Source organism: Pelophylax lessonae, assembly GCF_965119305.1.
Source record: "Pelophylax lessonae genome assembly, chromosome: 5".
In the NCBI taxonomy this organism is placed as follows: Eukaryota; Metazoa; Chordata; class Amphibia; order Anura; family Ranidae; genus Pelophylax; species Pelophylax lessonae.
In genome coordinates, this window is record NC_138772.1 from 90099343 (window position 1) to 90111883 (window position 12541).

The 12541-nt window shown below is 40.3% G+C and overlaps 1 protein-coding gene across 9 annotated transcripts in view; it reads right to left on the reverse strand.

Annotated features, from left to right (window-relative positions):
- PARD3 (par-3 family cell polarity regulator) overlaps positions 1 to 12541 on the reverse strand; it is a 901610-nt gene that overhangs the window by 441878 nt on the left and 447191 nt on the right. For all 9 annotated transcript variants that reach the window (XM_082258262.1, XM_082258264.1, XM_082258261.1 and 6 more), the window contains one exon: positions 9677 to 9715. In XM_082258262.1, coding sequence (XP_082114388.1) covers positions 9677 to 9715 — 39 coding nt within the window. The remainder of the gene's footprint in view (positions 1 to 9676; positions 9716 to 12541) is intronic.

Consider the following 12541-nt stretch of genomic DNA (forward strand, 5'->3'; position numbering starts at 1 on the left):
GTCTCCCTTCTGCATGTATGTATAAATACAAGCAAAAAAGGCATATGAATCGTGTGCATTTCAAAAAACACTTTAACCATTTGCCTTTAGGAAGATTTACCCCCCTTCATGATCAGACCATTTTTTGTGATACAGGATTGCATTATTTTAACTGACAATTGCGCGGTCATGCGACGCTGTACCCAAATACATTTGTGTCATTTTTTTCCCACAAATAGAGGTTTATTTTGGTGGTATTTGATTACCTCTGGTTTTTATTTTTTGCGCTATAAACAAAAAGAAAAACTAAATTTAAAAAAAAAAATGACAGCTACAGCACGGACCTAAATTGCCGGGAGGGCGTACATTGACTTCCTCAGGGCAATGAGCGGCTTGCGCGCTCCCTGCGGAGTGCGCCCCGGTTCGCTCTGTGATCGGCGAGTCCATGAGACTCGCCTGATCACAGATCGGAGTCCCCTTACCACGTGATCAGCTGTCAGCCAATGACAGCTGATCATGTGAAGTAAACAGCAGCCGGCGATCAGCTGTTTTTTTCTCCTCAGACTGTCAGTGTGAGGAGGAAAAAAAAAAGATCGCCGACTGCTGTCAGAGGGACATCGGTCCTGAAGAGGAGAGGGATTTGTGCCCCCAGTGCCACCTACCACTGCCCACCAGCGCCACCTACCAGTTCTCACCAGTGCCACCTATTAAGTGCCCTATCATAAGTGTCACCTACCAGTGCCTATCATTGCCCATCAGTGCCACCTACCAGTGTCCATCAGTGCCGCCTCATCAGCGCACATCAATGAAGGAGAAAAATGACCTGTTTGCAAAATTTTAAAACAAACTAAAAAATTATAAAAATTTAATTTGGGTACAGTGTTGCATGACTGCGCAATTGTCATTCAAAGTGCGACAGCGCTGAAAGCTGAAAATAGGCCTGGGCAGGAGGGGGGTTTAAGTGCCCTGTAGGCAAGTGGTTAAACATATCCAAATTTAAAAAAATCGAATTCCTTCATACATTTAGACCAATATGTATCCTGTTACATACAGTATGTATTCTGCTACATATTTTTACATACAGTATGTATTCTGCTACATATTTTTGGTATAAAAAAAAAAAAAAAAGAAATCCCAATAAGTGTACCGTTAGGTCGATATATATTTGGACACAGGCGCAATTTTAGTTTTTTTCAGGTATTTACCAAAACATTTTCAAGCTATAGTTATTTATTTGATATGGGCTGAAAGTGCACACTCTCAGGTTTAACTTGAGGGCATGTACATCTAAATCGGAGGGAGGGTTTAGGAATTACAACTCTTAAGAAAAGCCATTCCCCCTTTTTCAAGGGACCAAAAGTAATTGGACAACTGAATCAAAAGCGGTTTCATGGCCAGGTGTGGGCTACTCCTTCGTTATTTCTTCATCAATTAAGCAGGTAAAAGGTCTGGAGTGGATTCTTAGGCTCCTTTCACACATACGGACCATTCATTTTATCAGTTGAGCCACTTTTTTTGTCAACAGTTTTTTTCAGTCAACATCAGTTTTGCATAAGCTTGTCATCCGTTTTTCGTCAGATCCGTCTTTTTAACAGATAAAAAATAGGGCTTTCACCTGTTCAAAAAAAAAAAAACAGGTGTTGATGGAAGAGGATGAAAACGGATGTATAATATATAATAATCATCCGTTGTCATCCGTTTCTCCATAGACATGCATTGATGTCCGTTTTTCATCCGTCAACGGATGGATGAAAAACGGACGAACGGAAAGGGGCCTAAGTGTGGTATCTGCATTTGGAATCTATTGCTATGAACCTACATCATGCGTTCAAAGGAGCTGTCCATGCAAATTAAACAGGCTATTGTAAGGCTTCAAAAATGAAACAAATCTATCAGAGAGATAACAGCAACATTAGGAGTGGCCAAATCAACAGTTTGGTACATTCTGAGGAAAGAAGAACGTACCGGTGAGCTCAACATAAAAAGGCATAGAAGACAACAGTGGTGGATGATCGTATGATCCTCTCTATGGTAAAGAAAAACCCATTCACAACATCAAGACAAGTGAAGGACACTCTTCAGGAGGTGGGAGTATTATTGTCAAAGTCTACAATCAAAAGGAAACTTCCCGAGAGCAAATACAGAGGGTTCACCACAAGGTGCAAACCATTCAAAAGCCTGAAGAATAGAAAAGCCAGATTAGACTTTGGCAAAAAAACATCTAAAAAAGCCAGACCAGTTCTGGAAAAGCAGTCTTTGGATGGATGAAACTAAGATTAATGTGTACCAGAACGACGGGAGGGAAAAAAAAATGTGGAGAAGGCTTGAAACAGCCCATAATCCAAAGCACACAATGTCATCTGTAAAATATGGTGGAGGAAGTGTGATGGCATGGGCATGCATGGCTTTCACTGGCACTGGGTCATTGGGGTTTATTGTTGATGTGACAGAAGCAGCAGGATGAACTATGCAGTGTTCAGAGATATACGGTCAGCACAGATTCAGCAACGTTGATTGGACAGTGTTTCTCAGTACAGATGGACAACAATCCAAAACCTACTGCCAATGCAACCCAGGAGCTTTTTAAGAAAAATAAGTAGAATATTCTGCAATGGTCGAGTAAATCACCTGATCTCAACTCAATTGAGCATGCATTTCACAAACAAAGAACAACTGAAGACAGATGCAGTTAGAGCCTGGAAAAGCATCAGAAAGGAGGAAACCCAGTCTTTGGTAATGTCCATGGGTTCCAGACTTCAGGCAGTCATTGCCAGTAAAGGATTTACAAAAAAATATTAAAATGAACATTTAAGCTTATATTAATTTGTCCAATTACATTTGAGCCTCTGAAAATGGGGGGGGGGGCGGTGTATAAAAATAGTTGCAGTTCCTAAAATTTGTAATTTATATTTATGTTCAACCCTTGGATCAATGCTTAAAATCTGCACTTTGAATTCATTTTGATTGTTTTATTTTAATTTTATTATGGTGGCATACAGAGACAAAAGTAAGAAAATTGTGCCCGTGTCAAAATATATATGGACCTAACTGTATATTGATTGGCTTGCACAAAAGTTATAGCGTCTACATACTATGGCATATTTTTATTTATTTTTTATTTATTTATTTTTTTACTAGTAATGGCGGCAATCAGCGACATAGCGGGGCTGCAATATTGCAGCAGACAGTTGGACACTGACACTTTTTGGGGACATTAATACAGTGATTAGTGCTAAATATTATGCATGGTCACTGTACTAATGACACTGGCTGGAAAGGGGTTAATATCAGGGGTGATCAAAGGATTAACTGTTTCCCCAGCTAGTGATTTTGTGTACTGCGGGAGGTGCTTTTAATAGGGGGAAGGCATAGATCCCTTTCCCTGCTTTGCAGGAACACAGGATCAACGCCTTCCCTAATGATAGAATGGTGATCTGCTTTGATTACATGCACGTGTGCACCCCAGACCCAGCAGTGCCATTTTGCCACCGTATATGTAAGTTCTACAGTCTGCAAGTGATTAAAAGTACACCTGTGCCCAAACTATGGACATTTAACAATTTACATATTATTGAGAACTCGTAAAAGTTGTAAAACAAGCCCTCATGCACTTCTCTAGCTGCTTGTAATGTAAAATTATTTATTCTTAATGATCCACTAAGTCTACAACAAAGCCTATGCAGTCCTATGTCTGGCAGGCTGAGATGTTGTAAACTTTCAAAAAAAATAATAATAATTATATATATATATATATATATATATATATATATATATATATATATATATAGCTACAGAGATGAATGATGGATTGTTGTAAAATTGATTGTATAAAAACAACCCCAATTCTAAAAACGTTGAGACACTGTGTAAAAATCAAACAGCTGCATGGCTTCGTAGTAGAAGCGTTTGGGTGCTTATTTGGCCTACCTGCACTCCAGACCTTTCACCAATTAAAAATATGTGACACCTCTTGAAACGAAAAAATTCAACAAATACCCAAAAGAGAATCAGGCAAGAAAGGGACAACATTCCTCTCCCAAAACTCCAGCAACTGGTCTACTCAGTTCCCAGATGTTTACAGAATGTTGTTAAAAGAAGAAGAGATGTTACAGTGTGGTAAAAAAAAAAAAAAAGGCCCTGCCCCAACTCTGAGACAAGTTGCTGCCAACAATTTCAAAATTACTTTTACATTTTTCCTAAGACAGTACAGTACATTTTCTTAGTTTAAACGTTTGTGATCGTTTTTTTCTATGGTGAATAAAAAATGGATTTATGAGATTTGCTAATCATTGCATTCTGTTTTTGTGTCAATTTTATACAGCACCCCAACTTTTTGGAATTAGGGTTGTACTTTAGTGTGCACAGTTGGACACAGGTCCACTTTAAGGTCTATGAGCTGTTATCTAGAAGTATTTCCTTACCTGACATGGATTTTTTTTTGGCTGTTGTTGCTGAGGGTCACTTGTTATGAATACCCATTTTAAACCCTACCCACCATTACAGTTTTGCCCAATATTGCACATAAAAGTCTAACAACTGCCATATGTGTATTCAGCAATGTGTTTAGCCATTTGCCCAGAGTTAGGTTTTGGAAAAAAAACTGCACCTGGAGAAAAACCGAAGAATGAGGGAAAATGGACAATGCATAAAACTCTCTCTGTAGATGAGAAAATCAAAATAAAACATGTCAATAGGTTGTGACTTTCAGAAACTTAACAGAATAATGAAGATGCTGCTCGCTGTCTGATGCTTTCTTATCAAACTGATTGTCTAACCATTGCCAAGCGAGGAGAATGTTAATTTCCTCCACATGACAGCTAACTGTTATTGGGCACCATTTGCACATATACATTGAAATTCATTATTCCTATTATCTCAGCTAATACATCACATCTGGCTTTGAATGGCTTTATGCAATTTGGCAGCAGCTGTGAAATATCACGTGTCAAAAGTAATTTTATTTTCAAGACTGAGTGGAAAGTTTAATTTGTCTCCATTTTAATTGTAACACTTGTTTGCCTGGAGACCATTCAAACAGGCCTCAGCCTAAAAGGGCGTAGCCGATTAACAGATTATGGAAACTAAATGGATAAATGTGTGTGGAGCTTCCTGTCTCTACAGAACATAATCACCATGTCACCAATAATTTGTAGATCGTCAAAGGTTGAAAGTGTTAAGACGTGCTGCTTAGACTAAAGCCTGGTAAACAAAATGAAATTATCGGACGAATGATACTCTATCAAAAAATTAAGAGGTTACTAAAGTTCGAAAACTCGCATATGACAAAAAAATTTTGGAAGTGATGTAATATATTGTTTTGTATTGTAGTTTCAGACGAAAACTGATTAAATAAAAATTGTACGGTCTGGTATTATACGAGAAAAATATTTGTGTTTACCATTTCGGATAATTTCAGACAAATTGTCGTGATCGGCACTCAAAAGCTGTGTACTAACGATCAGATTATCCGATGATCGATTCGAAAGTTGTGTTTTTCGTCTGATTTTCTGATCATGTGTACTTGGCTTAAGTCAAAGAGAAACTCCAGGCAAACAGCTAAAAACAAGCTTGACATGCATTGTATGTTTACTGTTTTACCTACCTATCAATCTGTTCTGCAGTCAACCATTATAGTGATAGACACATCTCTGTTTAGGGGCTCACTCTGCCAAATCCTGGTTTGGTGTCACAGTTTCTTGGGTCAGCTATACTGCTTAGTAGGTCAGTTCCCCTAATTGGTGTATAACGGTAATGCTGCTGATTCACTATCCAGTGAAGGAGCTGGAGGTATAGAGAGGACATAAGATGCCTAATTAATTAGCCAAAGCTGTATGGGTATACCCTCAGCTAGAAACCTCCTGTTGCCTATGCAGGTCTTTTTCATCAGGCCACTGATCCACAGCAAACAAGGCATGCACGGCCTTCATAGACCCTAACTCAGACGACCGCTACTTATAGAGAAAACAAAGTGCACACTCCATATGCCACAACCCACCAGCTCAATGTAGACTCCCAGAGTCAATGTAGGCAGAGGTGGTGCAGTAACATCCAGATTCACAAGCAGGTGTGTTCCAGGATGACTAGATTACAGACAAAAGGGAGTGGGTTAGGACTTTTTGCTACAGCAATGCCTGCATTAAACCTGAAGTCCTTAACAGGTCAGCTGTGCTTCCTTTGCATCTCAAGGCTAAATATACAATTTTAAGTCCCTTTAAATCGGAGACTCACTCAGTTTAAAAGAAACTAAAAACAGTAAACCTTTGCCTTTGCAGCTGTACAACTCTGCCCGATACTTCAAAGAAGTGTCTGAGTTCAATCTCACTGTACGCTTCAATCAGGTGAGCCTCTATGGGCACTTACAAAGAAATCAAATTTATATAGCATGTGATTTTCATTTTGTGTGAAAATCAAAGCTATGAGAAAAGGAATCAAATAACCACTTCCATATGTCTTATTATTCGGCTGTCTTAAGACAAGTCATTCGGCATTTCCTTTAATATTTATGCCGAGCAGTATCCCAATTGCGCTGTTCTGACCCGCTGTGCAGACAGAGCAGCGTCAACATCCTGAATAGACACCAACAATAGTGACATGTGGATGGAACATCAATGAACGGTATATTTTTAAAAGAGAGTACCAGCTAATTAAAAGTGCACAAGCAGAGCCTCCCACTGTTTTCTGGAAAAGTTAACAGACAGACAATTGTTCATCTCCTCTCATTTCAACCTCCCAAGAAATGACTTCCTCTCTGGCTGTTTCTGGCCATATAGAAACCACTGGAGACCGAGTTACTCTTGAAAATGTACATTATTTACCTTAAAAGTTGAAAATAACTGCAATAACTCTACCAATAAAAGAATCTCTTTGAACATTCCTTGCAAAAAAGGAACTTTAACATACCTGTAAATTCTGTATCTTGGAGTACAGTATAGGACACAGGAATTAATTCATAGACCAGGAATCCATGATTAATTTCCCCCTAGTGATCCCATATAACACTGCCTACTTCGCATGCATCTTCTATGGAAACTAGCAAAAAAAAAAATTGGAGCCTCACAGAGTAGGTGAGATTATATGGGTACACTGAAGGGGAACCCAACAAAGCTTTTGCCAATGTTCAACTAAAAGTAGCATCAGATACCCCATAGTTTATGATTGGATCCCTGTGTCATGTACTGTATAATAAAAAATGGTTTCAAATTTGTTCAGCCCTCTTATTTCCTTGTGAGAAATTGAGTTTAAATTACAGAGAAAACATTTTATACATGAGTGGTCAGGAAGGATGGCATGCTCTGCATTTCTCTGCTTGTGTGACAATTACAAAGTCCCGATAATCAAAACTGTACTCTATCCAAATAACTGCAGTAACAAACAAAGTTCTTATGTACTGGTATATATTTTTTAACTAAAAGACCAAAAAAGGAAATATAAAAGAAGAGACATGAAATTATGCAGAAATCTTTTAACCCAACAGAAAATGCTGACAGCTATGGCATTTCTAGTGGAATATTGCCTTAACTGCTGTATGAATTTTACTTTAAAGCATAAAAGCACATTAAGGTATTAATATTCCTGTCTGCAAGGGATATTTTACCAATGTTCATTTAAATAGCAATCACTGCATTTCAGCTAAGTTTTGAAGCGAATAGAAAAGGCTTAAAAAAAATATGTCCGGTGTTTCTCACTTTCTGAATCCAAATTAAAAGGATTTCCAGTCACTTCTTGGCCCTGTAACCAGGGTTTCCGAATAGGGATGCATAGAACAATAAACACCAGATAGAGGTTCTAATCCTTCCCCACTCCACATTCATCTAATCAGAAACAGCAACCTTTAATGGATGGACGGATGGACTTAGAAACCAAAAACATTAAAATGCATATCTAGACTGGAGTGCATTTTCAGCCATGTCACTATTCAAACTGCAGTTAAAAATGCCAGTGAGTGATTTAGAACAGTACTTAAAAGTCTATGGAGCTACAGCACTCAACTCAGAAACCCTGGTCAAAGACTTAACCCCTACCTACCCTATCTACGCAATCTGCCTTTAAAGGAGATGTATAGCCAAAGCTCGTTTGGCTGTATATCTCCTATGGATCACAGGAGTGCAGTTCTTTCTGCACTCCTGTGACTCATTTAAAGAAGAGAGGGGGCTGAAGTCCGCCGTCTGCTGATGTCACAGAAGTCAGTCCAGGCACCGCGACTAACACCCGGTTCACCCTTTCAGAAAGCCACTGAGAGCCTGAGGCGACCGCTCCTTGCCTCTCCACAGCCCAGCGCTCCAGTGAGCGAGGAGGGGGCAGATCAGAGAGCTGACAGTCAGTAGCTCTCTGCTCTGGGAGCTGTCCGAACCGGGAGATCGGCAGTGTTCGATCAATCTTTTTTCAGTGAAGAGGCGTCAGGGGAACAAATGCATCCGCCTAGGTAAGTATGAATGAGAAAAAAAATAAAAAAAGTCATACATCTCTTAATATCCTTTTAAGGCTTTCAGATTCAAGACGAGATGAATTTCCTCTTTAGGTTAGGGGACAATGAGTAAAGGTAAATTTAAATCCCTGGAATTCTTCAGCTGCTTGCACAATGTCAATAACTTTTTGGTTTGAAAAGTCTACAATAGTAGTATGGAGGTGTGCTAGCCTGAGTGGAGACACAGAAAAGCTGGACAACACGAACCAGGGCAGAGGGCAAAATTTTAGCTTGTAGCCTGTTGAAACCATCCCGTTTCCAGGAACCGAAGGTGTTGTCTTGTCCAGGTGCCTGCAAAGGCTAACAGACAACTTCCAATCTTGGAAAGTAGGGGCATCTCTTCACGCTGAAGAGCTCAGCAGGAATGGACGATTTAAAAGTTCAAAGTTTATGATTTCACTGGACCCTGCCTTAGGATTGGCTTTGGCATGTAAAGGCAGGCAGAAACAAAAGGAACTCTTTTTGGCTTCGGAGGCAGGATAAGATTTTCTAGTTTGAGGCTTTTGCGTCTTCTGCAGGGGTAAGTCAGCTCTGGTACTGTCAGTGACATTCGTTATGAAGTTGTCTACTGAATTACCAAAGAACATTCACCGTCAAAAGGCATGTGCTGCAAGTAAGTGCAAGTCACAATATGATATTGCCCACAATATGGGCAGCAAGGCATGAAGAAGCATACAGGCATACCCCACTTTTAAGTACACAATGGGACCAGAGCATGTATGTAAAATTAAAATGTACTTAAAGTGAAGCAATACCTTTTTTCATTTCTCAATGCATGTAAATACACTAGCACCATAGGAAATCTTGGTCAGCTTGACATGGCATTGCTCCCAAACCATGTGACAAGGACACAAAGCTTGGGGAGCATGTTAAGGGGATCCAGGACTATGACATAGTAGATTACCTAGGCAAGCTGGCCAGCCACAAATAGGGTATCCCTGTCACTTATGGTTTGGGAGCAGTGCCATGTCAAGCTGACCAAGATTTCCTATAGACGCCAATGTTAAAAACCGGGAGTAGTGTCATGCCAAGCTGAACAAGCTGTGTCCTTACTCGCGAGTGTACTTAAAGCGGGGTATGCCTGTACTTAAAAAGTATTAGGTTGCTCATGGTTGAAAACAAAATTAAATATAATAAAAATGTGTTTTGCTAATCAAATCAAAAATCCACCAAATTCAGGTTACAAATTGTTTACAGAATGGACGTCAAAGAAAAAAAAATAAAAGTTCTCACCGGTTCTCTTGCGTTGGGTACCGGATTCGGCTCAGTGTTCTGAAATAAATTAAAAACATGTAGCTTATATCATAACTGTATACAAGCCTATACATTTTCTCAATGTTGATCATCAGTCAAAAAGCTATACACATAAGTGATAAACGTACAGTACACCCCCCCACATTTTTTCAAATATTTTATTATATCTTTTCATGTGACAACACTGAAGAAATTACACTTTGCTACAATGTAAAGTAGTGAGGGTACATCTTGTACAACATTGTAAATTTGATGTCCCCTCAAAATAACTCACACACAGCGATTAATGTCTAAACCGATGGAAACAAAAGTGAGTACATCCCTAAGTCAAAATGTCTAAACTGGGCCCAAGGTGTCAATATTTTGTGTGGCCATCATTATTTTCCAGCACTGCCTTAGCCCTCTGGGCATGGAGTTCACCAGAGCATCACAGGATGCCACTGGAGTCATCTTCCACTTCTCCATGACAACATCATGGAACTGGTGGATGTTAAAGACCTTGCATTCCTCCACCTTCCATTTGAGGATGCCCCACAGATGCTCAACAGGGTTTAGGTCTGGAGACATGCTTGGCCAGTCCATCACCTTCACCCTTAGCTTCTTTAGCAAGGCAGTGGTCGTCTTGGAGGGTTTTTTTTTTTAAGTCGTTATGTTGGAATACTGGTTGTAGCATACAAAGTTTAATAGGGGTTAAAAGAAATGATGCACTCACAAAAGCTAAATGGTATGCCAGCATGGTGAATGTCATGGGTCATCTGCAGAGTCTCTGGTAACGAATAGATGCTACTGAGACGAGTAGTCTGATGGCTGTCAGTGTCTATCAGTCGGCATACCTGTTTCCCGGCGCCCGGGTCTGTGCAGAGGCGCGGGTGACATCACATCCGGCAGCTGAGAAGGCAGGAGAAGTCCACGTTCAGAGCATGCATGCTCCATCAGGCTCTCAGACCTGGGCACCGTGAAATGCCGACTGATAGACGCTGACAGCCATCAGCCTACTCATTTCAGCAGCATCCATCCATTGCCAGAGACTCTGCAGATGACCCATTACATTCACCATGCTGGCATACCATTTACCTTTGTGAGTGCATAATTTCTTTTAACCCCTATTAAGCTTTGTATGTTACACTCAGTAGGCGCTGCTTTCTTGTTTCTTCTTACCATGTAGAGTCTCGCCTTGCTCCAGAGGGCAGCCACTGAGTACAGCCTTGTTCACTATCTTGGACATGGGACATGGTTCCAGTAATCCATGTCCTTAATCTGCTTGTCTTCAGCAAACTGCGGGCTTTCTTGTGCATCGTCTTTAGAAGAGGCTTCCTTCTGGGACGACAGCCATGCAGACCACTTTAATGCAGTGTGCGGCGTATTGTCTGAGCACTGACAGGCTGACACCCCCCCACCCCTTCAACCTCTGCAGCAATACTGGCAGCACTCATATGTCTATTTCACAAAGACAACCTCTGGGCACGTGCATTTAAACTTCTTTGGTCAACTATGGCGAGGCCTGTTCTGAGTGGAACCTGTCCTGTTAAACTGCTGTATGGTCTTGGTCACCATGCTGCAGCTCAGTTCAGGGTCTTGGCAATCTCCTTATAGCCTAGGACATCTTTATGTAGAGCAACAATTCTTTTTTTAAGATCCTGAGAGAGTTCTTTGCCATGAGGTGCCATGTGGAACTTCCAGTGACCAGTATGAGAGAGAGTAATAACACCAAATTTAACACAAATGCTCCCTATCCACATCTGAGACCTTGTAACACTAACGGGTCACAGGACACCAGGTAGGGAAAATGGCTAATTGGGCCAAATTTGGACATTTTCACTTAGGGGTGAACTCACTTTTGTTGCCAGCGGTTTAGACATTAATGGCTGTGTGTTGAGTTATTTTGAGGGGACGGCAAATTTACACTGTTATACAAGCTGTACACTCACTACTTTACATTGTAGCAAAGGCTCATTTCTTCAGTGTTGGTCACACAAAAAGATATAATAAAATATTTACAAAAATGTGAGGGGTGTACTCACTTTTGTGAGAGACTGTATGTGGTAGCCATTTTACCGGATTGTTATTGTATTTCTGTACAGCCATTCTTGAGATTTACACAGCTTTGCCACCCAGTAAAGCCCTGTCTGGTAGGCAAGCAATGTTTTTTTCTCTGCTGCAGAGAAGTACACTGGTCTAGTGCCTCCCTTCCCCCACATCTCAAAAGCAAAAGTGGAAACCGCAAACAGACAAGTTCATCTCCCTACCACTGTTATTTCCTTATATCAGCTTGGCCCCTAGCACATGAGCACTCTCAGTCCACCTGATTGGCTCATTGTGATGCTTCTCCCACTCTCAGTCTTATACTAAACAAGGCTGGTACAAGGTCAACGTCAAGTATTTACACTGCCTGCATTTTAAAATACATTTATTGATGCGCTTAGGCTGCATTTACACCTGAGCAGAGTAATTTTGAGTGTTTTTGCATGCATATACAAACACTTTAGAGGAGTATTTCATAAGTTTTTTACGTGTACTCAGGCTTCACAAATTTTTATTTTAACACTTGGAAAGCACAATGGAAGGAGATGAGTTCTTACTGGCTTAAAAAACGCTCAATTTGAGCATTTCTGGTCATTTCCATTGAAGTCTGTGGGGCCCAAAAAGTCATAACCCACCTGAAAAATAGCTCATGTAGTTTTTTGAGGCTCAGGCATAGAGCTACCCGAGTGCTCATATGTGAACGGTCTTGCATATAACATAAGATTTTGTTTAGCACTTTTGGGACCCTAATCAATGATGTAATAATGAATACTGTTCCATTATTTAGGTTCTTATTTTTACCTGGAGTTAAGATTGTAAACA